This window comes from Botrytis cinerea, chromosome 12, assembly GCF_000143535.2.
Source record: "Botrytis cinerea B05.10 chromosome 12, complete sequence".
Classification (NCBI taxonomy): Eukaryota; Fungi; Ascomycota; class Leotiomycetes; order Helotiales; family Sclerotiniaceae; genus Botrytis; species Botrytis cinerea.
The window spans coordinates 834279-856815 of record NC_037321.1 but is presented as its reverse complement, the minus strand read 5'-3'; the positions used below and the strand labels follow the sequence as shown (position 1 = coordinate 856815).

Below are 22537 nucleotides of genomic sequence, written 5' to 3'. Positions count from 1 at the left end.
TTTCCGTTGCACGGATCTCGCGAAAAACCCCGCATCTGCCCCACGGGGCGAAGATTCTTTACTATTTTCTAAATACTGAGACACCATCTCACACAGTCAACTCCTTCTTTACTTGGAAGAATTGATGTCGATGATTGGCAATTGAGCTGCGTACAAGAGCGGAATGATTGCGCGCAGAGACATGCTCACCACGCTCAGCTGCTTATCCGATTGTTAATAGATTTCGATGATTCCCATGTATCAGGACTCGAAGGATTTGTTTTGGCATAAGAAATAGCCAAGCCAAAACGCACAGCCGGGAATCTACATGCATAGTGCAGTGGTTACTCCTCATAAGTTTTGGTTGGCCGAAAGGACTGAGCCCGTGGTATTACATGCATAGTATTGATTTAGCACACGGCTGAAGAATCAATAGAGGATCATCAATTCTATTAAGGGTTAGCGGGCTTAACTATCAACTACAAGAGCCTACTCGTATTACTGTTCTAGATTCAAATTCAAAATTGTTCATATAATATCGAGGACGGTGCCTCTTTTCCGAGTTCTTTGGTTCAAACCTTGATCTTTGATAATCTCATCTTGTTGTGCATCATTTCTTATAATAACTTCTAACCTTGAACTTCATCATGGTTGTCACGGTAAAGCCTCAGAGTGCCGAATATGACTACATTATATGCGGGTATGCTTTAGCTCTCTACTTGAACCAATGGAAACATCTGATTAAAGTTCTATAGAGGCGGGACGTCAGGGGCCGTCGTCGCAGCAAGATTGGCAGAAGACCCCAACAATTCTGTTCTAGTCATCGAAGCAGGAGAGCATAATTCCCTCCTTGAAAACACTATTATGGTTGGTGGATGGTAAGAGCCTCTCTCTTCGTCCTATGAAATCAAGCTTAGACAAAATAAATAGGTCACAAAACTTTGACACGGAAGCGGACTGGAATATTTCTACGGAGCCAAATACTGGTATTAATAATCGTCAAATCAAAGCCAGTCGTGGCAAGTTTCTTGGTGGATCGAGTGGAGTAAATGGTACACTGTGTATCAGAGGCACGCCACAAGATTACGATGACTGGGAAATGCCAGGATGGGGTGGAGAGGAAGTTTTTGGATACATGAAGAAGGTAGGATCATAGTTCACTCGATTGTGCCCCATAATAACAGTCACGCAGGCAGAGAACTTCCATAACAAAGACTGGTTTGAAGCAAATGACTCGGTACACGGTCGTGATGGTTTGCTAGATGTTGAGCCTCATGACCTGGTAAGTGGCTTCACAAGCGATTGTTGATACAACAAACTGACTTTTTTAGGCCCCTATATCCAATATGATTCTGGATTCAATGGCTGATCAAGGTCTCCCACTTCATCCCGATATGTTTTCAACTGGCGAGACTCCAAATGGCTGTGGCCATGCACCAAGGACTGTGTATAAAGGAGATAGAACGACCTCAGCAAATTATTTTACCAACAAAGGTCCAAACCTTGCGATCAAAACTAGCACAATTGTCGATAAGGTGATTCTCGAAAGCCACGAATTCCCTCATGAGCTGAAAGCTGCAGCTGTAAAAGTAATTGAGAAAGATGGAACGGAAATAGAGATCAGAGCCAAAAAAGAGATTATCATTAGCGGGGGAGCTTATTGCTCTCCAACCATTCTTATGCGATCAGGGATTGGAGCAAAGTCCGAGCTTGAATCTCATGGTATTGATTGTCAAGTTGACCTCCCTGGAGTTGGAAAAAATCTTATGGATCACATGGTAATTTCTCACTATTCTTCGAAGTTACATCGCTAACAAAATCCTAGATTGTGTTCATATTTTATGAAACAACTAAGCCAAATATAACCAATGATTACCTCTTATATCGTCCAAATGCTTTAGGCGAAGCTTATAGGCAATGGAAAGAAGAAAAGCGTGGACCCCTCTCTACTTTTCCTTTCGGTGCATTCGCATATTCTCGACTTGATGAGCGTCTTGCTTCGGAACCAGCTTGGAATTCAGCACCACGAAAACCGGGCCGAGATCCAATGGGGTTAACCAAATCACAACCAAATGTTGAGTTTTTTTCCACAGAATGCTACGGGGGCCCAAAACAATACGGTCGATTCCCAGACGGAGAGAAATCCCATGCATTTTCTATAATTGCTGAATTATTCGCACCTAAGAGTAGAGGTACCGTCACTTTGAAGTCCAAAGATCCCAAAGATAACCCGGTTGTCGATCACAATTACTTGAATGAAGAGCTAGATATTGTGGTTCTCAGTGAGGCGTGTAGATACGCGAATGAGATCATCATGAAAGGGAAAGGTACCAAGGATATAGTTGAGGGAAGTTGGCCTAAAGACTTAACACATCATGCATACACATCAAGGGAGCAATGGGTCCCCTATATTAAAGATAACGCTACAACCTGTTATCACCCTGGAGGAACAGTCAAAATGGGCAAGGCGTCTGACCCAATGGCAGTTCTCGATGAAGAACTGAGAGTTAGAGGAGTCAGAAATCTTAGGGTTGCCGATACAAGTGTTATGCCACTTCTTAATCAAGGACATACTCAAATGCCTGCATATGCGATCGGTGAGAAGGCAGCAGATTTGATAAGGGGTGTCGATAGTTTAGAATTGGCGGCATTGAAGTTAGAGAGGTATGACTCAAAGGTCGATACCAATTGATTGCAAGACGGTGTGAGATTGGTAAATTTAGCGAAGAGCGTGTATGAATTATGATCGTTGACGGCTTCGGCACCTTGGAGTTTTATATATTTGGCACAATTTACTACAATATCCTCTTCCATCCAATGCTCTCCGTGGCTGTGTTACGCGGTTTACTTTACTTTTCCTTGAGCAGTCTCCTTGGTTCATTCATACGTGGCACTCAAGTCTGTAATCGCAATCAAGAGAACGTTCTTTCCGCGTGAGACGATTTTACTAACGCATGTTTGAGTTTTCTCGTGAATTTCACTTTCCCGATTCTATTTCTTGCATGACTTTTTCAATTTCACTTTACTCATCCTGTCTCTTACAACTTACCCACACCATAAATTCAACAAAGACCCCAACCATGTATATCTCAGATTTCCGTCTCTCAACTATCCTCCTCCTCATCATCCATTTTACAAGCTTCACAGTTGCCACACTTCCCCCACTGCACTACACCATCACTCGCCGCGGCGGCTCATTTCCCGCTCCCGATACTGCTAATCTCACCTTCCTTCAATCTACACTTGCAGATATCAATTCAAGATTCACAAATTCCGAAAGAATATTGAAAGGGAATAAAGTTGTTAGAGTGCCCAAAAGATGGCACGATGGCCAGATCACCAATACCACAAATCCAAAACCACGATCCGGAACATATATCCAACCAGGAACTACTCTTCTCGGTGAAGTCGGGAAGGCTGGGTCCTGGTTTACGTCTATGAAAATTGGCGAGCCGTACCAGAATGTGGATCTGGATCTTAATATGTTGACGGCGGATTTTGCGATTGTTAGCACGCCGAGTGGAAAGGGAAGTTTTTATCTCGAAGAGAGAAGTGGGACGTATAGTGTTAGTAATGATAATGATGAGGGTAAGGGGATGAACTTTCCGGGTTGTAGGTGTGGGAAGGATGTTGTGGGACTACCATTGGGATTTGATATGTTTGCTGGTTTTAAAGGAGAGAGGTATATACCTGTTAGTTTTGCACATTGTAGACCACAGAAACAGTGGGTTGGTAGTCTGGGGAAAAGTGGTGCAAGTCTGGGGTTGGCTGTAGGAGAAGGGTTGGGACAAGTTGGGGGTTGGAAGGGAGGATTGTTGGGGCAGATTGTTAAGAGTGGAGTTGTTGATACTGGCGTCTGGAGTTTGATGCTGATTAATGGATATGAAGGGGTGTTTAGTGTGGGAGGATCTTCAGTCGAGGCAGTGAGAGTGGTAGAGGAAAGTATCAAGAAGGAATTGAAGAAACTCGAGGCAGCTGAGGCAAGTGAATTTCAACCTCAAAATTATGAATGGGAGACGCCTAATGTAGATGAATTGCAATCGGGAAACGACAAAAAGATGGACGGACTGGGAATGCAGTCCCAACATGATGAAATCAAGAGAAATTCAGAGTTAGGATTGATGAAGAGGGACGAATTTGCATTGGATGATAATGACTTGACTCGGAAGTCGAATGATGAAAGTGTTTGGGAATGGAGCAAAGTTCGAGGTGCAGATGGATGGTGGGAAATTCTCATGAAAGGAATTTGGGTTGATGGAAATAAAGTTATACAGAATCAGCCGATAGTCTTGGATGTAGGCCTACCCCATTCAGCATTCTCCACAAGCCGCTAACTTGCTAAGGTCAATACTCCCTTCATCATTGGTCCTTCACATCTAGTCCGCAGCCTTTACTCTTCCATTTCTGGCTCTCGTCAACTCCCTCCACCATATGATCAGTTCCATGCCTACCCTTGTTTCAATCCACCTCATTTACTTCTCGAGTTTGGTAATCTGAGAGTCAAGGTATTGAATGGCAAGAGGGATGAAGGAAGCTTTTCGCCAGGAGAAAGATTCAGCTTGGGGAGGATGGAGAGGGGTAGTGGTTACTGTGTGGGAATTGTAGTAGAAGGCAGGTTTGGTAACATGGATGGCCAAAGGGGAACAGTTGGCAACGGTGGTGTGGAAGGAAATGGAATGGAAGATATGTGGATTTTCGGAGAACCATTCTTCAGAGATGTACAGGTGGCTTTTGATGTAAGTTTCTTGAGTGCGTGCTTCTCTTATCCGTTTGATACTGACATTTTGTATATAGTGGAAAGAGAAGAGAGTTGGCATGCAACGGCTTTGAGTCTTGCTTTGACGTTGAAATGCTACTCGATTCTAGTCAGGTTCTAAACAATGTTTATCTCTAGTAAAACATTTACTCGGCATGCTTTCTTCACATAGGAGATATTTCATATTTTTATCAAGCAGTAGTAGAGATTTTGGAAGGTCGTCAACGGAATGGACCACTCGTTATCACGAGAATGCCACGTGATATGCATTATTGTCCCACATTTCTTCATCTGCGACAGCATAGGTAGTTCAATATGATGTCTTCAACGTCGAGAAAGACATGATTCATATCAGTTCAAGCTTTACGAATTGCACAATATAGGAGTTACATAAGTCTTTCCTCGGCAAACGTGCTCTTGAAACGTTACAACGTGAATATTTCAGGCAGCTGAACAGTACTCGAGCTAGGAGTCGAGGTAGGGCTGAATTGTAAGTGCATGCGAGCCAAGAGACGTGAACTAGTGTGGTGGAATATCTACCAATCAACCTTTTTTGGGAAGGATGTATTTTTTCCTCCTTACACAATGCTTTTGAAAGGTGCACAGCCTTTCTCTTCAAGTCCGGTCATGACCGGGCTGATGTCAGACGAATACAACATATTATCAGGAGCTTATGTGCCAGTCTTCACATAAGTTTTCATTTGCGATTCTTGAATTGACTTCTTATTCCCTTTTGCTAGTGCCGAATCTATTATGATAGGAATGTCGCAATCTCAGATTGAGCTATTGCAAGGACCGGCTTTGACTCCTCCACCTGGTGTTACCTCGAATTTTGATAATCCTTATAGCCTTCGGCCGGCAGCTGATGCGGTCAAGATAGTGACTACTATTCTAGCCACTTTGGCTATTTTCATACGTGTTTATACTAAATGGAGGATCATTCGAGAGGTGCATTTGGAAGATTGTAGGTGTCATGACATATGGTTGTTGGAACTTGGTGCTGACTTGCTTAGATATTGCGGTTGTAGCATGGGTACTTAAATCTTTCTCCAAATACCCCGTCAGATGCTGAGTATTAAACTACAGTGTGGTTATGTTATATTTATCGTGACAACCGGGTTTGATCCTAATGTCTTTGGACGACATCAATGGGATATCAGATTGGAGGATTACCAAATCTTCCTCTACGTATGTGTAATATATCTTGCAGTTTAATAGTAGCTCATAGTGACTAGGGTACCTACATTACATCCATATCCTTCGGTCTTGCGATAATGTCAATCAAGATCTCGATATTGCTACAATACATTCGACTCTTCACAGCAGGAACACGGGATCTAATGTTTTGGAGCTGCCATGCCCTCATGTGGATAACTATTGTATTCTATACGATTCTGCTATTCATGACAATTTTCATTTGCACCCCCATACCAAAGTTTTGGAGCGTACTGGAGACCACGGGTCACTGCCTCGACGTGAATTACTTGTTCCTAGCGACTGGGACGGCGAACACCATAACCGACTTTCTTATTATATTGCTTCCGCAACCGATCATTTGGAAGCTACAGATGAGTTTCAAGGAGCATATTGGTGTCTCCGCCGTTTTCTCAACGGGACTTCTGTAAGTACATATTGGAACATGTATAACTCAATTTATTGATTTGTCTGCAGGGCTTGCATAGCATCCATGGCGCGACTGTTCGTTTCATTGAAACTTTTGAAAAATCCCGATGCTTCCTGGTATACGAGTATCATGTGTATTCCTTCATATGTTGAGCTCGGAGCCGGGATCATTACAAGCTGTCTTCCAACATTACCGAAATTCTTCAAAACGACGTCGCAGATACCTCGGGTGTCAAAAATGTGTAATTTTGTCTCTTCGCTCTCCAAGTCTTCGAATTCGTCTGGCGAGTCTAAGGAGGAGGAAGAGAGGAGTAGTAGTTCTTCATGGAATCAACATCGTAGGATGCCATCGATGTCAAGGGGTGAGGGGAGAGGTTTAGAAAGCTACGATGTTTTGGAGGAGTGGGAGGGACATAATGCTGCTTTTTCGACGGTTAGTTTGGGGAATACGACGACGGCTACGGGAATGAGAATCGAAGGAGATGGTTTGGAGATGAAGCATGTTGACGAGGAACGCGGAATTTTAAGATCGGTGCAGATTTCGATTGTTCGTCAGGGTCCATTGAGTAGCGAAGAGAGGAATGCTCATATGGTTTGAACTATGTTATGAAAGGCGTTTGGACGGAAAATGGCAGGGGATTGACACTGCAAAAGTGATTTCTGGGACATGAGTTTCTGCACAGATACCATGCCAGACATGGGACATGTCTGCCGTGGGATTTCTAGAATAAAACTTTTACAGGTAAAAGTAGTTTATTGTTAAGAAACGAATTATGTCATGATTTCTTTATTTCCAGACAATACACATATCTCATATAGAACGTGAATGTAGGCATTTCAGAAAGGAAATCAGGCACTGGGTGCTTTAAAGTAACTATTAAGTCATCGCTAACTATTCACCAAATTTTAACTCCGATTTCACCGAAAGAGAAACAGGAACAAAGATAGAAAAATGGTTTTGGATGTAGACGACAATTATTCCGTGAGGGATGTGAGATTCTCTGATCTAGAAGTTGGCAGTACTTGACAGGGTCTTGAGGTAAGAATGTGATTGTAAAACGGATACTAGTGACACCTAGCCATGAGATAGTGAATAGGAGTCATCTTTATATTATCCAGCTCGCGGAAAAATTAAGGAACAATTTTGAGCACAACTTCCCGGGAATTCATGAAGAGGGGAAATCCGGGACAGCTTCAAGTAGTTGTAAACGACTTTGTAAAATGGTACTTCGATATCCTAAAAGAACTAGTCTTTTCGTTTCATTCATAACATCCCGATAGATACTAGATGCTGATCATGAAGCAAAAAAGTTTAGATACCCCTCGAGCATAAAAGCAAACAGCTGTTGATCTGATATCTCTAAAATGATATAAATCTTTGTTTGTATTGCTTGGCTCTCGTTCTTTGTGAGAGTATCAATAGATACCGCATATTTCTTCCTTCTCTCTTGGTTTTCATGTCTATGAAATATATTTGTTATATCCTTGAGTGGCGGAGCACGCCAGTTCAAGATTTGGATGATACCTCACGAAATAGACTCATTTCGAAGTGCGGCGCTAGAATTTGTCTGAGTGCATTCTCCGTTGCTAGATTATGATGAAACCACTAGAACTCAAATCGTGATGCCTATAATTAGTAGTGCAAGCTTGCGGCTTTTATATGTCCACGTAAAAAGTAATATTGGTTTTCGTACAAATCACTGTCGTGCTTCAAAATCCTCCGAAGGCACAAATGTTCGAAACAAACTTTTATGTATACCTCATCTTAAAACTCGAGAAATCCAGGCTGGAGTTCAAGGTATCAATGAAGAGGTGTTCAAGATCCACAGAACACTGTGTAAGGAAATTCCTGAGCTTCCCAAAATCCCACAGAGTTGCCTCCTGCGACTTCTGCGCCATTAGAGATTAACCAGTGCAATTTTTGCCAAAGCAGAAGAAGAAATTATGACACTATTATCCATTTATATTGCTCCATGACAGCAGTATTACCAACAAAAGATACGCGAATATGTAGGATCTATCAAGCGGCGATCGCATCTAGTCCGATCCTATTCTCCATCCGTTTTTCCAAGGCGGTACGTTCAATATCTCCAGGTATTGTCAGGAAGTCAAGATTGGGATAAAGATTCAGGTCACCAGCCGGTGTTAGTTCGGAAGGATAACTTGAGTACTGAGAATCCTTGACTGTTGTATTTGACTTCCTGTATCGGGTGCAACACAAGCAAGATGATATTGCCGCACCCATTTTGGCAAATTTTTCGTCATTTCTGCGGAAAAAAAGGAGTAAGGACGGGAAACAACATATTATAACGCCACTAAACAATTCGAGCAATCTGTTTTGTCGTCAGCCTTTCTGAATCAAGGGTGGAACACTCCGAAGGTTCGACGCACATTGCAATAACAACTGAGGAACCTTTCCACGACTTATCATCACTCCGAACCAAAATCACCCGATATATAAGACTTAAAAGGGAACCAAGGCAAGCGCTATCAGAAGACTGTCAGCAAAAGTAGGGCTTTCGTATTGATTCGAAGTTGTTCAGACTTACATCAGTCCTACAGTAAATCCTACCATCACAAGTATCTTCTTTTTTGTTGGTATACGCAGACTTTTCACCGCAATCAATGGTAATATAAACAGGTAAATGTCGATTCCCAGCGAAATTGCAGCCATTGGAACACCTACACGCAAGAACATGATTTGCCGGTGCGAGAATACCATCGTTGCCAACGTTTCACTGCCAAAAGGCGTTGAAAGGTAAAACAAGAGGACCGTGCCAGCTAAGTAGAAAGCGGAGCAGAATGTTGCACCAATGTAAACGCAAATTTTCATCCAGCGTAAAGCCTCAAATATCTCAAGGTACATAAGAAATATAGAGAGCTTTACAAAGCCAAAGGCAGGCATGATGATAATGGCAAGTATGTATCGTCCCTAATTGAATAAGCAAAGATTACCGATGGAGATTCGTGCATAGAAAGTAAAGTAAAATAAGACTTGCCGCTATGTTTCTTTTACGCAGTAAATCAAATAATGAAATATCCCAACCATGCGCCGCAACGGTACCACCCGGACTAACCACTATGCAAGCATTAGTAATTTGTTTACCAAGCAGGAATAGTACTGGACCTATTATTGCCGCGATATATAATGTTACAACAAGAAGCTATGAGCAAGTAAGTTTTTAGATGGTTGTATGGAACTTATTGGTCGAATTTCACCTACGAAGCCGATTAGTAGAAAGACTATGATTCAATCAGTTCTTCAAATGTTAATTAACAGGTCGAGTAAGTATTGACTAACAATCGCTCCAAGTGAGCCGTCGTCGAATTACCAAGCTCGTATACATCCGGATGGCAAAACATATTGTCATTACAATGGTTAAGATAGCATTGACAGTTATGAGAACGTAACCACGGCCTTCTGGATTATCAGAAAGGGCTGTTATCCCGGCTGGTGCAGCCTCAGTCGGAATAGTTGCCAGAGCTTCAGGAGGTAAGCTCAAAACGGTAGAAGCATTCATATTGGCGTTTGCAAAGAATTTAAAGTTTTGATTAATTGATAGCAAAATTAAAAAGAAGCTGAGTTATTTTAGTGAGACGAACGGAGGATACCTCTACTTAGATACCAAAAATACTACAAGAGTAGAAGTTTAATAGATACGAACAAAGCTTGGTACACGGCAAATACCACAACAATCACTTCAAAGATGAAATCCATACCATTATGACAAGATTATCTGGAAGCAACGAGGGACCTATGGGCATCTCTGCGACTGACACACTCCCCGAAAACTTTCGACCGGCGGCTGATGCAACGAATTCCATAACTTCACAGCAAAACCTCTTACAAAAAGTGATGGCCCCACGGAGATCTCCATAACCAAACACGCCAGATAACTTTAACATCCACGACTAGCATAGGCCAAGCATGTCACTCAACCGAAAGCTTAATATTTTCTCCAAAAGAAAAAATGCTAAAAAAAATCTCCTCTTTGTTCTCATGACCTCCTTCTCCAACTTAGATATGCGGGACTAGCCGTGGTATTTTCTATATCATTACCAAATCAAAACTTGGATACAATGCACAGAGATAATTTCGAGCAAATCTGATTCAGTCCATCATCTGATGCGAATGTCTGAAAAGCTCCAAACTTCCCACCTAGATGTCTGTTTTGGCTTGATCCCCATTCCATAACTACACGCCGCAGCTCGCGACACCACCTATAAAACCGACTTGGCTCTTTGTCTCTCTCCAGTATATTTCCACTTCTCCAAAGTCCTCAAATCATCAAAATTCCAACAAGAACTCGATAACTCCAACCCCCCAATCCAAATCTCTCGCCACACCTCAAACAGCATACAAATACGCAAACACCACAAAGTGAATGATATTTTCGCACTCAAATGCAAGATAGAATCAAGCTTCATTAGTGTATGACTAGCGCTAGCGTAAATATAACACGTGTTTCTAACAATGACATTGAAAATCCTCGACGGTGATTCCCGTCCTCGAAGTTGATTCTAATAATTCTTCCCCTAGAATCGTTTACATTACCCTCGTCATCAATCAAAGTGTATTAGTGATGATGAAACCTTTTATAATTGCATTACTTGAAGATGGTATATCCTCAATCAAATCACCAACAGCGAGTGCCAGATCAAAGGAAAAGTAGTCCATAGCGCCTCGCTGAACCCAAATCTGTTATAACCAGAAATTCCAACTCCAACCTGAATACTATCATACATGCCTTAGAAATACAACTGAGTAGCGATTATCCATTTGACAAGGCTTCTTGTATAGCTTCCCCTTCCTCGGGCGTAACGACCATCTCCAACATTTCTAATGCGCATCCAGGGATATCTGGGTCAATACCTGACTCGAAAACTAGATCATCCTCTGAAAAGTTTAGTCTAGCCAGACAAAGAAGGTATTTTTGTGACCCGCCGCGAATGACTGATAACTTCTTTTGCATATCGAATTCGTATCTAGTGACCAAATGAAATAGAAGACGAGTTGCAAGACTAATGAGACGGGCACTGGGAATTGTTAGTGATCTAGCCTCAAAAATCGAAGAATCTCGTACCTATCCTCACGACCTGATTTATGATCATATAAGCCATCTAACTCATCACTTATTAAACTGATAAGTCTACCAATCGCAGTTGGATGGGAAGCAAGTGCGTTTCCAGCATAAGGCGATCGAGTCATACCAGTCATTAAAGATACAATCTCAAGACGTAACTTAAGGACAACATCAGGATCAACTTTAGCCACACTCATAGGTAGGCAAGGTACCTCAAATAGTGGGTATGTTAGACGTTCTATAATATGGCCAGCGTTTGTGGACGCTCTAAACTTTGGATTATCATCTGGATTGCTACCAAAACTATCTTTCAAAACACCGGTAGAAAGAATACGCAGCATCCACTCAAAATCTGCCACTGGCTGATTTTGACTTAGCATAAGGAGAACAAAGTCCCATCTCATCAATTTCCAAAATCTGGTTATATGTTCTTGTTCCGGAACGCAGCCTAGTGCAGCGAGGTGAGTGAGAGCTAGACAAGCGGACACATTAATGTCTTTATCATAAGGATCGCAAGGCTCGCTTTTGAAACGCGGAATTGCGACAAGATCAGCTGTTTTCTGCACCAGGGGAATGAGTTGATCAATGATGTGCGGTACAATCGAGAGCGTTTTTGACTCGAGCGCAAAGGTGAGAATATCAACAAATAAGTAAATGGGAGTGTAACATCTTTCATCCATGCACTTGGACCACAATTGTATTAGGAACAAGCAAAACTCAGCCGGCACTTCGGATATAGGCTTTTTCATACCGATCCTTGGCATTTCTCCAAGAATCAAGGATGAAAAGGATTCATTTGGGGATGATGGTAGAGAATGCTTGCCGAGTGCTTCTAGAGTCCTCAAGTGATCACGGTTAGGTCGGTGATCTAGCATGGCCGCAAGAAAATCCGATCGATCATCCTGCAGAACAAGTCTCTCTAATATTGATTCATCCAATAATGGAGTCTTCTGTGGTTGTGAAAGTATATCTGGAACAGGCAGCATATCTAAAGCACTAGCTGAAGGACTGTCATTAGCTTTGCGTTTCCGCTTTGCTGCTCTCGAAGGCGTGCCAGGTTGCCGTTTTTGAAATTTCGATGGGGACATCTTGCTCGGAGAAAGAAGCTCGATCTCATCATCATCAAACCCGTCCCTAAATGGCATTGGCTTCGTCTTTTTCGGGGTCATAACCAGGGCATCCTTAAAAATTTTGGCTTTATTTAACCTTTTGACTCTTTCGGTCTCTTCGAATAAATCTTGCTTGGTGAAATCACGCTCGATTGTAGCATTTCTTGCGGCAGTTTCAGCCGCTTCCCTATCTTTTTGTAATTTTGCCAACTGCTCTGCGTGTAACTTTTCTTTCGCTGCTTGTGTGCGTTCATATTCCTTTTCTGATTTGTCTATTCTCCCACGTAGAATTGAGATTTCGCCATTTTTCGATAGAGTCTCCTGCTCGAGAACCTTGTTTTTTTCTTGCAACTGAAGAGTAGTCAGTAACCTTGTTCAAGGTGTTAATTGATGGCCAGAAATACCTCCTGCACTAATTTTCTAAGTGCTTCATTGTCATCTCCCGCTACTAATTGAGTCGCCTGCCGAGAAAGGTTCGAGTTCTCTCGAGAAACTGGGTTTGAAAAGGGCTGCGGTAAGTGATCTGATTGTCGAGGACGAGCAGGCCCAATGTAATCTCTTGGTCTATTCACAATATCGGCATCTTCATAATTTTGCTGTTGAAATTGTTCTTGTCGAACAGCTTGATTGAGATTGTTTCGAGGTACATATGGCACAACCGCAGGGGCGCTCCTGGCCTCATCTACCACGACCGTATCATCCAAATCATCGTCGTCAAACTCATCCCCATAATCAGACGAAGGAGGGGCTTTAATCTGGGCCTGCGTGAATGCTATCGCATTATTCTCGAGCTCGTCTAGGGCATCTGCTGGTATATCGTTGAGAAAATCATCGTCGGAGAAGTTATTCTCTCCATCTTCGTGAGGTGCCATTCCATGCCTATGATTATCGAAATAATTGAAAACATTGATGTGGCAATTGCTTGTAGGTATTCAATAAATCCATCCATGTTGATTTCGAACTATTAGTTGCTTTGACTACAGCCACAGCCTTGCGACTTTCTGCCACCGTCCACCGCCTCTCGGAGATCGGAAGTGAATTATCCATCTGCGCACTTAATTGTGGAGAAGGAGCAATTTCTTTGAGATGCTGCTTTTCTATTTTGCTAGTCCGAGTATCACACTCGCAGATCAACAATAAAAGTCCCTGGTAATAGCACGAGTGTTGATAGGTGTGCTATCAAGTTAGATGTTTGCATGAAGTGAATCTCCGTTGAAAATTTGAATTTCCTAGAATAAACCACTGTCGTCCTTCCATTGTGAGATTTTTGAACTTTATTTTTCTTGCTTCACTTCACTCGAAACAGGCTTCGATTGACGCGAATATCACAAGCAAGCAACTCTGATTTTCCAGGGTTTTTTGGCTGACGTAGGAGCGAAGAGGAGCCACAACTTCCTATCATTCCCCAAAAAAGTACGCCCACTTCAGGACCACCCACCCCATTCTCAACTAATTTTGCGAAATTCGCCATATTATTTGATTCTGCTTCCGGTGCAGTCCTAGTTCAAGCATAACTTATCCTTCTGAGTGTGGAGTGGTGGAACTAGAAGACACTCTTGACGCATCCGGGATTTGGCGACACGGAGAATTGAAAGGACGAAGAGGAAAATCGCACCGCCAAGACCTCTTTAGAATTTGCAAACTCGCACTCATTGAGCGCTGCAAGAATGACAAAACCAAGGGGAATCAAGTTCAACCATCGAAACGGCCGCGCCGGTAGCGATGGTCGCAGAAGTAGTTTCTCAGATATCAGCGAGGCCGCCTCGGAGCCAGGCTCTCCAAAGATCTCGAAGACAGATGGCGCAAGCGATGAGAAAAAGCAGGAGGTGAGATATGCGTTTACACCACTATTTTGGAGCCCTGGCTAATGACTTTGGGCCGCAGAGTAATGTAGTTGTGCCGTCAGAATACGAGAAGAAGAAGCAGACATTTATTACACGATCGATATGGACCTTTGTGATGATAGGGGGGTTCTTTGCATCTATGTTCATGGGGCACATATACATCATTGCGATTGTCACCGCAGTACAAATAATATCGTTCAAGGAAGTCATTGCGATTGCAAACGTTCCCAGCAGAGCTCGTCGATTGCGTTTCACCAAGGCGTTGAATTGGTATTGGCTGGCGACGACGATGTACTTCTTATATGGCGAGAGTGTGATTTACTACTTCAAGCACATTGTGTTGGTTGATAAAGTTTTACTGCCCTTTGCGACACATCACAGATTCATCAGCTTTATGCTCTATACCATTGGTAGGGAAAATATTTCAAAAAGAATTCGGGCAATGCTAACTGTATGAAGGGTTTGTATTTTTCGTCGCTTCTCTTCAAGCGGGACATTACAAGTTTCAGTTCACGCAATTTGCCTGGACTCACATGGCCCTCTACCTTATTGTGGTTCAAGCCCATTTCATTATGAACAATGTTTTTGAGGGAATGATTTGGTTCTTCCTACCAGTATCTCTTGTCATCTGCAATGATATTTTTGCTTACATCTGTGGTATCACATTCGGTCGAACACAACTCATCAAGCTCTCACCCAAGAAAACCGTGGAAGGGTTTGTCGGCGCATGGATTTTGACAGTCATTTTCGGTGTCGGTATGACTAATGTCCTCATGCGATACAAATACTTCATTTGTCCAGTAAATGTAAGTTGTGTCTTCAATCAGAACCGCATGCAGCAACTAACACTCTATAGGATCTTGGTGCCAACCTCTGGACTGGTCTTGAGTGCACTCCAAACCCAGTTTTCTTGCCTCATACCTATCAACTTCCTATCTGGTTTCCTGTTTGGAAATCCTTCTCCATGGCACCAATGCAGGGACACATCCTTGTCTTTGGTACCTTTGCATCCCTCATTGCACCATTTGGCGGATTCTTTGCTTCTGGGCTCAAAAGGACTTTCAAAATTAAGGATTTCGGTGACTCGATACCTGGACACGGTGGAATTACTGATCGCATGGATTGTCAATTTATCATGGGTTTCTTCGCCTACGTCTATTTTCACAGCTTCATTGCTATCTACAAAGTCTCACTTGGGGGTGTCATTGAAACGGTGATCAACGGTTTGACACCAGAAGAACAAATGGAGCTAGTTAAAGGAATTAGCAAGCATCTTTACAACCAAGGAGTCATTGCCGAGGGGGTAAGTTCATCAAAACTTTATCACGCTACATTTACTGACATATTACAGGTATTGGATTGCCTTAACGTGGTTGTGAGCAAGATATAACGTGCTTCACAAATTATGAACTTCCTTCGATAGAAATTCCTTTCTTCCATTACGAATGATGAGTTTTAACAAAGTTTTACCAAGGTGCATGGAGAATCTTCACACGTGTATAATATCCTTTTAATTCTCGGTGCATACATACCCATGTTTTGGATTCTCTATTTGGTGTATACGAACGATGGTTCATGGTTGTAGGGATTCGGTAGGAATGGTGGGCCCAGCTCTTCCTGTGTTATTATGAGATGGGGAAGGTACTTAATCTGTTGAAATTGACAAATAAGCCGAAGGGCATAGCGTTGGTTATAAAAGTGTTTATGTGGATGGAATGAATGAGTGTGTTGAAATACAGTTTTCACTAGCGAGAATGATACCTTTTCAAACATGATTTCTGGAGTGTTGACATGTGATAATCCCATGGATTTTGTGATGATTATTCCTCCAAAAAGAACTCCCGATCAAGTGAATCGGGGAAATGTAAATAAATTGTGGCCATTTCGTTGACCCCAGAAGTTTCGTGGTGCAATTTCAGAATAAGTTGGTTGAGACTTTTTGATATGATAGAGAGTAGCCTCATTAAATTCCTCTAACGAACCGACGGAGAGTCATTGACTGAAGTCTAGCTGATGATGTGGAGCTTCAACGTTAAGTTCTCACGACTGTCCCAAATTTGGCCAATAAAAAGTTCCCGAGTTCAGCATGAGCACAACGAATAGTCTCTAATTGAGCTTGCAAGTCGTTTTCCTGTCTCAATGACGTACAATCCAATCTCAGTTGTTTCCTCCCCCTCAACATATTTCGCAGATCATGAGTGGTGGTGTTGTTGTTTCAGTTGACTATGCCACACAAAGCCAGCTTCATTATGTGACGATAGTCAAGCACCGATAAACACAGCATCTACATGCCACATGGGATTTCGAATGCATTAAGAAATTCAGTTAGCATTTCCACAGAGTGGAAGTTTTCACAGGAATGACCTAAAATTTGGTACCTTTAGCCTGAATCATGGCTTTTACAGTGATTCATGCCATCAATAGCTCTGGTTCCGCTCTTGATTAAGCTTTCACGTATACCCTCTCAGATATCTTTGGGTTGGGTAATAAAAGTAATTATATATGTATATATATATGCGTTTGATATCATAATCTAGCGTCTCGACTTTCTCGATCATTATTAGCCTCAATCTCCATCTTAGTTTCATCCTCAGCCTGTTCTCTGAAAGGAATCCACAGTTTTTCTACCTAAAATAGTTTATTAATCTTTCATACCATTATTCTAACTGAGATAAAGTCAAATTCAAAGCCACTCACCTCATCCGAAACCCGGTATCCCAACAACCATGGCGCAAACCCCTTATCTCTCCATGCCAAGGCTTCTCCATCTTCTTGCTCTCGCATCTTCCGATCTCTTTCAATTTGTTCCGGACCATCTGAAAGATGGTAGAGATATTGTTGAGTATTTCCTCGCTCAACGACGATTTGAGTACGTGGTGCGCGTAGGGCTTGATAGATGGGAAGGGTATGCTGGAGGAAAGAGGATTTGAGGTTCGATGTAGCAGAGAGAGTGGAGGAAGACTTGGGATATCGAGAGAGAAGCTCGCCGAGAACAGCAGCGTCTTCAAGTGACATTCCTGCGCTGTCGAGGGGGTTAGATTTTTGATAGCGGTAGAAAATGAGACAGAATGACGAATCATCGATTGAGTTTTTGAAGTTCAGGTCATGCATGGAAAAATTCTTGTGGGGAAGGTCGGATGAGTTTCCCAACTGAGAGGCCCAATAATTCAAGTGACCATTGCAAATTGACTAAAGATGCAAGAACACAATTCCGAAAAGTCATGGCAATATTGAGAATTGAAAAAGGGAAAATTGGAAATACCCAGAAGCAAGATAAGGAAGAGTAGCATGGACTGCATCTCCAAGAAGAGTGAAATGGCCAGAGGGATGACTCCAGTTATCGAGACCAGGGCGAGTGCAAAGACGCCATTTATACACAGACTCACACATGCCGAGCAATTTCGGAATTCTGAGCCAAAGTCAATACATGAAGCATCCGCGGGGGCAATCTCCTGGGAGAAGCGAGTAATTACCTTGGATCCCAATCCTTGAATAGTGCACGCATCTCTTCCACATTGCCTTCCAAGGTTGTGGCACCAGCCGGCATATCATCTGGGACGAGAAGAACCATATTGAACAATTCACCCCCTCGAAGGACATAGTTCACTAGTACTCATGTCAATTTAATGGCGTCTCAGCAACATCCGATATGGAAAAGGAGAGTGTGTTTACCAGCATGCATATCTGGACCCATCCAATAATTCACTTGCGGGTTCTTTACAAAATCCGCCAGTTCTTCGTCGGCTAGCATATCTTTAGTGGACAACAACAACCTGTAAGCCAAGTCTCCTGTCAAATGTGGCTCGTCTTCTCGCTCTAACATCACTTCTCTCAATTTACTGAATATTCCATCCGCACCAACCACTAAATCCGCCGTGAGATCTCCCTCCTCTTCCTCCTCCCTCTCTTCTCTTCTACCCTTTTCAACAACAACCCTGGCCCCCTTCTCTAGAATCTCCACGTCTACAACTCTCATTCCTACTTTCACCTTAGCTCCTAATTCTAACGCCCGCTCATACAATCCTCTATGGAGATTCGCGCGATGAAAATCCCAATACACGGAACCCGGATATTGTGCCGCACTCTCTTTAAAGTCCATTGACGAAATTAATTTTCCTTTCCACGAAATCATGTTGACTTGTGATGGAGAGGTGCTGTGAGAAGAGAGGTAAGGGAGCAGTCCCCAGTCATGGAGAATGAGAGATGTAGGAGGGAGAACTTGGATGCCAGCACCCACCTGTGAGCTCCGAGTTGGAAGTTAGTTGATTGATGGTTTATTTGGGCCACGGGATGTTTATTTTTGGGACGGAGGAAATTGGAATTGTACTTCTCCGATTTCGTGGGCAGATTCGAGGACGGTAACTGAATGACCGGCGAGAGATATGGCAATTGCAGCGCCTAAGCCACCGAGACCAGCACCAACTACTATCACCTTGCTTCATGTTTAGTGCTGTTTGCAGAGATTATAATACAGGAGTCAGGATCGAAGTTACCTTAAGTTTATTTTCTTCATCGCGGATGATTTTCTCTTTCACTGGAGTTGAGGTAGACATAATGGTTCTTGAAATATATAAATCCAATTCTGTGATGTATACAAAACAATAATAAAACTACTCAAGAAGGATCTAATTATTGAATATCATATAAGTGATCTAGTATCAAAGGAAGGACGCTCAACGTCCCTCAACACAATTACAAGATCAAGTAGCTAGCAATTGTAAGATAAGCTTCGCGATATACCATCATCAGAATATGCACGACGAATTCACCGATAAGTGACATCGTAGCACAAGCTCACCAATGATCAGGGCATCTGTACCCCGCCTATTTGATCGCCACAGGTCACATGAAAAACGCCGAGTTCACTAGTGGCGTTGCCCCTCACACGCGCAGGACCTCCCTTGATTGGGCAAGAACACCGGAAATACCATGTGTTGGCATTACATGATGCACAATGCCGAAGCTTGACTCTTGAAATATTGATAGGGAGATAGGTAATAAAAGACTTCGCGCTAGATTAGGCAAGTTTCTTAGCTTGCGAACTTGTCAAGAATTTGATTTCGATGTACTAACCTTGCGCCGTCATTTGCTATTCTTTTTGGAATCTATAGCTAATGAAAGGATTTCGATTAAGTTGAATTTTCCGACTCGAATATTGTAAAAGATACTTCTGAATAGGAGCTCTATACGGACGTTGTTGAGTATCATGGAAAATGTAAATCAGGTGACTGTTATTGGGGCAGGCCCAGCAGGTCTTATGTTAGCGTGAGAGAGTCCGATACTCTCCCCTATTTACATCTCACTGACAGTACAAAGTTGCACTCTTGCGCGCTACGGAATTCAGGTCACTATTCTCGATGACAGGCCTTCTTCAACTGCAACTGGCCGAGCAGATGGCCTCCAACCTAAAACCATTGAGACGCTCAAACAACTCGGTCTTGCAGATTCTTTGCTTGAGAGAGGTGTCAAGGTGTATGATATCTGTTACTGGGCAAGTACTTTACGGCTAAATTTTTGCTTGCGCAAAGGAAGATTAACAATGAGCAGAAATCCACAGCGGACGAAAAACTTCATCGTACGGCCAGAGAAATTCATTACCCAAAAGATATAGTCGATTTGTTGGATCCGAATCTTTTACTTATACATCAAGGAATGATTGAAGATGTATTTATCCAGGATCTCAAAGTCCGAGGAGTCGAGGTACAAAGAAATTCTTCTTTCGTTGGACTCGTACAGCCGACATCTGAAAATGAAGATATAGTCGTAAAGTACAAAGATGTCCAAACAGGTGAAGATAAGTTTTTGAAAACAAAATATCTTGTAGGTTGCGATGGAGCGCATTCGAATGTAAGGAAATGCATCGATGGTGCAGAGATGGAAGGAGATCAGAGTGGAAGTGTGTGGGGCATCTTGGATGCAGTGATCGAAACGAAATTTCCGGACTTATGGAGTAAGGCTATTGTTCAATCAGAGAAAGGAGCGATTCTTTCCATTCCAAGGGAGCGAAATATGACGAGGCTTTATATCGAGTTGCAGGACACAGCAGAAGAGAACTCCAAAGAGGTTGTTCAAGACTTTGTGATGAAGAGAGCCGAGGAAATTTTCAGTCCATATAAGTTGACATGGAAGCGTATTGGTAAGAGAGCTTTACCGAACGGCTGTGGAAATTACTGACCTTCCAGAATGGTTTGCTGTATATAGATTCGGTCAGCGAGCAGCCAAGCGCTTCTCAGATAATACGCAGCGCGTTTTCATTGTTGGAGATGTAAGTGATCACGCACTACCTTAAGTGTTCATCCAAGTTTAATAACAAAACAGGCTGCACACAACCACTCCCCAAAAGCCGCGCAGGGCATGAATGTATCGATGCATGACTCATTCAATCTTTCATGGAAATTGGCCCTTACCATCAAATCTGTTGCGCTTCCTTGTCTTTTGGAGACATATACACAAGAACGACAGGCTGTTGCTCAAGATCTCTTAGCGTTTGATTTCGAACATGCCAATGCTTACTCTGCTGGAGACCCAATAGCGCTTGCCGAGAACTTTGCGCAAAACATTAGATTTATTTCTGGGCTTGCGGAGTATGGCAAGAATGTTTTGAACCCAGAAGCTGCTAATGAAATAACAAAACCCAAAGAATCTAAAATAGGATTAAGCGGCGGAACACGTAGTGGAGTATTGCGACCTGGTGCGCTGCTACCACCCGCTAAGGTGACCAGATATATTGATGCAAACCCTGTCGATTTACAGCTTGATATTCCTCTGCTTGGGCAATTTCGCATCTTTTTCTTCATACCAGACGTTCATCGATGGTCTAGTTGTCTGGAGTATATTTTCCAAAGATTTTCTAATCTTACAAAAGCCCTCGACCGCACTTCTGTGGCCGCAAATTCCTTTACTCAACAAGAGACTGAATTGGATGAATACAATCAACCTACCAGGTATATAGGCGTAAGTAAGCTTTTTACATACGCATTGGTGACGGGGATGGATAAAGAAAAGTTCGAGATCGCAGATCTGCCAATAAGCTTGCAAGAAAGCAGCTGGACAATATATGTGGACGATATTCCTCAAAATGTTGGGGATTCTCACTTGTCCAAAGAAAGCTATACGCACAAATGGGTCGGCGACGTCAAAGATGATGAGATCGTTGTGTTGAATGTTAGACCAGATGGATACGTTGGTTCCCTCAAGATGTTTCGTATGCCTAGTGGCGGAAGTGAAGATGTTGGTGCCGAAGTCGCAAAGTGGTTGGAGGACTATTATGGTGAATTCTTAAAACGTCAATTGTGAGGCAACTTGTTTATATAAGAAAAATATTTTCCATGCAGAAGCAACAGAATATTTTAAATAGGTCTAAATATTAACGATCGAAAAGCAAGAAAAATTCGAAACAAAAATTCAGAACAAAAAGAATAGCTGCTATCTTAAGAATGAATAGAATCGAATACGCCAAAAGTAACAGAACATCTACGTTTGTATCTGAAGATGCCCTTCATACCATGTTTTTTGCGGCCCAAGCAACTAACTTTGCAAGACTAAGTTTCGGGGCTATTGTGCAGTGTGAGAACGTAAAATGAATGATTGATCAAGCTCTCACGATCACTAGAGATATCTCGATAGTGTATTATGTTCTGTGTTCATTCGTTTCTATATAGTGAGTAAAGATGGATGACTATTGGTTGAGTGGCTCACTCTTTCATGAAAGGAAGATAGCTGGAAGATACCGCGAATAGATTCTCCGGTATCAAAGTTGAACACTCTTTATCTACAGACCATAATTATGCCCTGCCCGACTACAGTGGTATTTCTCGACTGGAAAAACAAAAGCCGGCCAAAGAAATGCTTCGGCTTACCGGAATCGAGTCTGCAAGGGCGCCGGAACATCGCAATCGTGGAAATTCATTTACATTCGCTAGCAAATGCACTACAAGTGGCATGTACCTCGTGTTGAATTATCTTGCAATGTTCAAAGCATCGAAGTCCTCTTGCACTCGAGTCCATGCTCGAAGAAGAAAATGTGGAGACTGCACGCGATAAGTCTCAAAACACGTAGGTAGACCTCGTGGAGTCTGCCAAACGACTCGCGATGTGAGCTGCACGCGAAAGGAAAAGTAAAGCGTCGAAGATAAAATAAAG

At 42.6% G+C, this 22537-nt stretch overlaps 8 protein-coding genes across 8 annotated transcripts; 5 read left to right on the top strand and 3 right to left on the bottom strand.

Moving 5' to 3' along the window:
* The first annotated feature begins 464 nt into the window (after positions 1-464).
* BCIN_12g02390 (hypothetical protein) lies at positions 465-2817 on the top strand. Its single transcript, XM_001558045.2, has 6 exons — positions 465-679; positions 735-857; positions 910-1123; positions 1172-1261; positions 1311-1757; positions 1805-2817. The coding sequence occupies exons 1-6, from the start codon at positions 627-629 to the stop codon at positions 2669-2671; spliced, it is 1794 nt and encodes a 597-aa protein (XP_001558095.1). The 5' UTR covers positions 465-626; the 3' UTR covers positions 2672-2817.
* A 60-nt stretch (positions 2818-2877) lies between these two features.
* Positions 2878-5243, top strand: BCIN_12g02380 (hypothetical protein). The gene is made up of 3 exons (XM_024696308.1): positions 2878-4274; positions 4323-4715; positions 4774-5243. Exons 1-3 carry the CDS (start codon positions 3060-3062, stop codon positions 4807-4809), a joined length of 1644 nt encoding a protein of 547 aa, XP_024552116.1. The 5' UTR covers positions 2878-3059; the 3' UTR covers positions 4810-5243.
* A 47-nt stretch (positions 5244-5290) lies between these two features.
* Positions 5291-7026, top strand: BCIN_12g02370 (hypothetical protein). Its single transcript, XM_024696307.1, has 5 exons — positions 5291-5699; positions 5749-5768; positions 5822-5923; positions 5971-6356; positions 6407-7026. The coding sequence occupies exons 1-5, from the start codon at positions 5489-5491 to the stop codon at positions 6954-6956; spliced, it is 1269 nt and encodes a 422-aa protein (XP_024552115.1). The 5' UTR covers positions 5291-5488; the 3' UTR covers positions 6957-7026.
* A 993-nt stretch (positions 7027-8019) lies between these two features.
* BCIN_12g02360 (hypothetical protein) lies at positions 8020-9891 on the bottom strand. The gene is made up of 6 exons (XM_024696306.1): positions 9660-9891; positions 9486-9601; positions 9358-9437; positions 8908-9290; positions 8750-8845; positions 8020-8691 (listed from the first exon to the last, which is right to left on the bottom strand). The coding sequence occupies exons 4-6, from the start codon at positions 9261-9263 to the stop codon at positions 8379-8381; spliced, it is 765 nt and encodes a 254-aa protein (XP_024552114.1). The 5' UTR covers positions 9264-9290; positions 9358-9437; positions 9486-9601; positions 9660-9891; the 3' UTR covers positions 8020-8378.
* Positions 9892-10770: 879 nt separating this feature from the next.
* BCIN_12g02350 (hypothetical protein) lies at positions 10771-13536 on the bottom strand. Its single transcript, XM_024696305.1, has 3 exons — positions 12956-13536; positions 11443-12902; positions 10771-11395 (listed from the first exon to the last, which is right to left on the bottom strand). Exons 1-3 carry the CDS (start codon positions 13421-13423, stop codon positions 11131-11133), a joined length of 2193 nt encoding a protein of 730 aa, XP_024552113.1. The 5' UTR covers positions 13424-13536; the 3' UTR covers positions 10771-11130.
* Positions 13537-13612: 76 nt separating this feature from the next.
* Bccds1 lies at positions 13613-16163 on the top strand. Its single transcript, XM_024696304.1, has 5 exons — positions 13613-14377; positions 14436-14805; positions 14855-15201; positions 15252-15698; positions 15747-16163. The coding sequence occupies exons 1-5, from the start codon at positions 14219-14221 to the stop codon at positions 15783-15785; spliced, it is 1362 nt and encodes a 453-aa protein (XP_024552112.1). The 5' UTR covers positions 13613-14218; the 3' UTR covers positions 15786-16163.
* Positions 16164-16822: 659 nt separating this feature from the next.
* Positions 16823-19142, bottom strand: BCIN_12g02330 (hypothetical protein). The gene is made up of 7 exons (XM_001558038.2): positions 18889-19142; positions 18723-18827; positions 18068-18632; positions 17869-18001; positions 17658-17804; positions 17093-17417; positions 16823-17023 (listed from the first exon to the last, which is right to left on the bottom strand). Exons 1-7 carry the CDS (start codon positions 18946-18948, stop codon positions 16922-16924), a joined length of 1437 nt encoding a protein of 478 aa, XP_001558088.1. The 5' UTR covers positions 18949-19142; the 3' UTR covers positions 16823-16921.
* Positions 19143-19432: 290 nt separating this feature from the next.
* BCIN_12g02320 (hypothetical protein) lies at positions 19433-21853 on the top strand. Its single transcript, XM_024696303.1, has 5 exons — positions 19433-19660; positions 19712-19886; positions 19943-20531; positions 20578-20660; positions 20714-21853. Exons 1-5 carry the CDS (start codon positions 19602-19604, stop codon positions 21689-21691), a joined length of 1884 nt encoding a protein of 627 aa, XP_024552111.1. The 5' UTR covers positions 19433-19601; the 3' UTR covers positions 21692-21853.
* Positions 21854-22537: the final 684 nt, after the last annotated feature.